At 37.9% G+C, this 4140-nt stretch overlaps 1 protein-coding gene across 1 annotated transcript; it reads left to right on the top strand.

The window, feature by feature from the left end:
• The first annotated feature begins 249 nt into the window (after positions 1-249).
• LOC137389613 (uncharacterized) lies at positions 250-998 on the top strand. The gene is made up of 2 exons (XM_068075675.1): positions 250-424; positions 685-998. Exons 1-2 carry the CDS (start codon positions 250-252, stop codon positions 996-998), a joined length of 489 nt encoding a protein of 162 aa, XP_067931776.1.
• The last annotated feature ends 3142 nt before the right edge of the window (positions 999-4140 follow it).

Here is a 4140-nt window from a genome sequence, read left to right on the forward strand (position 1 = left end):
CCAACCGGTAATCATTTTTACCATGCATTTGCAAGCTGAAGTCATACAAGTGCATTTTAAGACAGTAAAGAGAGAACAAAACTCCAAGTAGAAAATGTTGCACTTATTTTATTATATTTGTTTCAAATTGACTAACCGAAACATTTATATTACATGCTTTTTTATAAAGCATCAGTATGTTTTTTTATAAAGCATAGTATTATGCTTTAGTCATATACCCTGTGTTGGCGATTCTTTAATGGTGAAGAAATGAAGGAGGAGCTTCTTACTTTGGTTGGATTAGAAGGAAAAACCACCGGCCAGGCCACCTATGATGCCCTCGATAATATGAAGATACTTTTCTACAAATGCATATCTGCAACAACAGATGGCGCACCAGCCATGGTTGGAAGAGATCAAGGTGTCATAGCTAAATTGAAGAAGGGTATGCCATCAATGCTAGCATTTCATTGCGTCATCCACCAAACTACTTTATGCGGAAAACTAAATGATCACTTTCAACAACTAATTTGTAAGGCTATGAAGATGATCGACATTCTCAGATATCAATCAGCTCTCAGACACAGAAGCTTAAGGAAGTTTTTCAAAGAAAGCGATGCCACTTATGAAGATTTACTAACATACAATAACATTAAATGGCTAAGTAAGGAAAATGCTCTGTCTAGGTTGTGGAGTATTTGTCAGGACCTAATCCATTTCTAAATACATGCACATGCCTGAATGCAAGACAGTTTCAAGAGATGATGAGCTCTTTTAAAGATATGAGTGACCTTGCCTTCCTTGTTGACATCTGTGGCCATTTGAATGGTTTGAACCTCAAGCTTCAAGGAAAGAACAAGACTATCATTAATACACTACCAGCTGTTCAAGCCTTCTCTCATAAGCTGGAGTTGTTTCTGGTGGATGTGCAAGGTGATATGCTGCCCTTTCCTACTCGAAAAGCACTTTTAGATGATAAAAAATGGCGTCTTGCACAGCTGAGTACACTCACTTTATAGAAAAGCTGCAACAAGAGTTTAACAACCGATTTAGTCAGTTTCAATCTTTGAAACACATCATACAACTCATAAAAGCACCTCAGAAGGCAAAGTCTAATGGTGAGTGGTTTACTCAGTTGCCATTGAAAAGTTTTAATGTCTCATCTCTGCAACTGGAGTTGTGTAACCTCAAAGGTACAGATATAGATGAAATTGAGGAGGGCTTCTACTTGAAAGCTTCAACAAAGGCTGAATATCCACAGCTTGCTCAACTAGGAAGATGGTTGTACACTGTGTTTGCTGCCACATATATATGTGAATCAGCGTTTTCATACATGAATATTATCAAACGCAAGTTGAGATCCACTTTGAACCAAGATCACTTGTGTCAGCTCCTAAGAATAGCATGCTGCGGTAGATAGCCAGATTACGAAGTGATAATGAGCAGCCATAAACAATTCGAGGTATCTCACTAAACTTTAAGTTATACAAAGCTCTTTAGGCTCACTTCAACATTATTCAATGCTATTGTAAAAGTATTCCAATAAACAAATTTACTTACAATACCACTACCAAACTTGTATTATCAGTATGAAATGTTATACTGATACACATATTATGCGGCTCCCAAAAATCTTGCAACTTTGAAATTTGGCTCTTTGAGAAAAAACTTTGCCCATCCCTGTGCTAGGCCATGGGCCAAGGCAGTTTATCTTGCATTTCCGTTGGTACCCCCCTTTCAGTGGCAATTTCTGCTGTAATTTAGACTAATTTTGGTATGGAGAATTCAAAACTGAAGAGTTGCCACAGCTGCCATTCCCACTTCTATGAGAAATTTTATGAAAATGATATTTTAGGTATTATCTCCCCTGTAAATAGGATTCCTTCTATAGAAGCATCAGATTTGCAACTTTTATCATAATTATTTTGTAGTGATTCAGAATGTCAGTGGTAAAGTGAAAATTCATCTTCTATCTATTTCCGAACATTCCATATTCTACGATTGTTACACTCACATGTAAACTATATAAATGTATATACATATATGTACATATGTATATAATTGTATGGTCTAATAGCTTTAATTTACAAAACAAATTCAAAACACTATAATTATGTTTTATAACCTGATAATAATGGATCATAGAAAATAATAAGAATGCTGCAAGCGGTGTGAACATGGTGATTATTATTAGCATTATTATTAGTAGTATTATTAGTAGCTAATATCAACAGTCTTACAAAAGGAGCTGGAATATTTCAAAATATCGCATATCTTAACTATTTGCTCAATATGTTGAGTTCTTAGTCATTGTCCTCACCATCGGCTTCCTCTGCTACTCTCGCTTCAGTTTTGTCTTAGTGCACGCATGTGCAAGGCTCTGTGTAAGGCGGCTTTGCCATGACACTGGTACATAAGTTCCCTGGCACCTGGATCTTTGACACTCCCATAGAACTGCTTGTAGAATATCAGGTAAGGCGGGGATTCTGGTATGACACTTTACTGCATACTCATCTTTTTCTTAGCCAGTATCTACCGATGTAAAGAAGGAAATGGTGCATTGACAAGTTGTGTTGTTGCCTCTTTTCATATACTATAAGGCAGGTAGCTGCTACATAATTGACACAATGCACATGTTTTTGCAGCGATTGAAGGGAGGGACTGACTGGCCTAGACCTAGACACAAAAAGCCTGTCCCTTAGTAAGTTGAAGACTGTGCCATTTTCCTGGGTGCTATCTTCTTGGCCATAGAGTCTGCATGTGTAAGTCTGACAGAGAGAATAAAGTTGCCCCGAAACTTAAATGATTCTCAGAGTCAACTTATGTTTTGTTGTGTTTCCTATGACTCTTTTTTACTTTGCCTGCAAAGGATGAAGCTGCATCACAGCTAGAGAAACCGTGCAAACCTATGAGATTTTCACATTGGAAGTTGATCTCCGAGCTTAGTAGCCTTAGTAGCTCTATTCTTGCAAAAGTTTTTGCTCATAAAATCCACTCAAGCAGCCTTGTACTTCTTAGTATGAGTAATAAGCACATCAAGAATGGTATCAGCAAGTTGACGGAATGTTAAAGAGATGGCACTAGCAGGCGGGGCTTGGATAAGCGCCATGGCATCTACAAGGATGACCCCACATACTCAATAGCTTGGAGTCACTACATTTATGGCAGTTTGATCATGTCGGCCATAAATATGAGCTAGTCCTCTGTGTTTCTAACTCAGTTGCCCTCTGGGAACCTGGGCTGTAATATTCACAAACTGCAGTTAGAGGCACAGCTCTCTACTTGTCCCCATACATAAAAAGTTCCAAGATACCATAGGTAAGTAGTGTACAATCTTAATCGATTCTGTTGAGGCAAGATTGATCAACATTTTCACCAATTATGCAGTTGTGTATCGAGTTGTGTACCAGTGGTGTACCATTACGGAGATATATTTGTCATAACACTTGTTATGAGAGGCCATCTCTAAAGCAACCACATCTTGATCAAAGTTTTACAAAGTACACGTTCTTCCTGTTTGATGGTAGCAGCATTCTTCAATCAATCTGCATATATAAACAAGTGCACCGCTCGCAAAATTAGCAAGTTGTTTACACGAAGCCATGCTTGAAGATGTCACTAGGAGTTTAAACCCATTGTGAGGGTCATAGTTGCTTGTAGGGCGATATGATGCCAATCATTGGTGCCATATCAGTACAAGTTGATCTGCAAAACAATACAGGGCACCGCTCATAAATTACTTATCAATTACTTAATCATAGTCAAAGCAACTGAAGAAATCATATCTTAGGTTAATTTACATGATAGATGGACATACCAGCAGACACGGTTTTAGCCCCATGAAAGACAGCTTTGCAAGTACTGTAGTTGATTTGTGTGAGTAGTACTAGACCTTATTTTCACAAATCATGCATACATGTTTAAATGTAGGTCTTGATGTGTATAAGTGGACAGCAGAATTGAATCATGCGACTTTCTTTGGTGGCTCATCTTCATCTTGACAAGGTGTATCATGAGTAGCAGGTTTCCGTTATCTCACCTTAAATGTTAGAGTGGTAAAGTATCGCAAGTCTAAAAAAATACTCACTCACTTCACTGTATTTTTGTCCTGCCAAGCTCAATTTTGCTGTTAGTCAGTCTCTAATAGCATGTTCTGTGAAT

The sequence above is a fragment of the Watersipora subatra genome, chromosome 1 (genome assembly GCF_963576615.1).
Source record: "Watersipora subatra chromosome 1, tzWatSuba1.1, whole genome shotgun sequence".
Classification (NCBI taxonomy): Eukaryota; Metazoa; Bryozoa; class Gymnolaemata; order Cheilostomatida; family Watersiporidae; genus Watersipora; species Watersipora subatra.

Excerpts from the sequence above, each read along its gene's own strand:
- LOC137389613 (XM_068075675.1), top strand. The coding sequence starts at position 250 with ATGAAGGAGGAGCTTCTTACTTTGGTTGGATTAGAAGGAAAAACCACC. Across the intron at positions 425-684 it reads CATAGCTAAATTGAAGAAGG|GACCTAATCCATTTCTAAAT; the intron begins GTATGCCATCAA and ends AGTATTTGTCAG.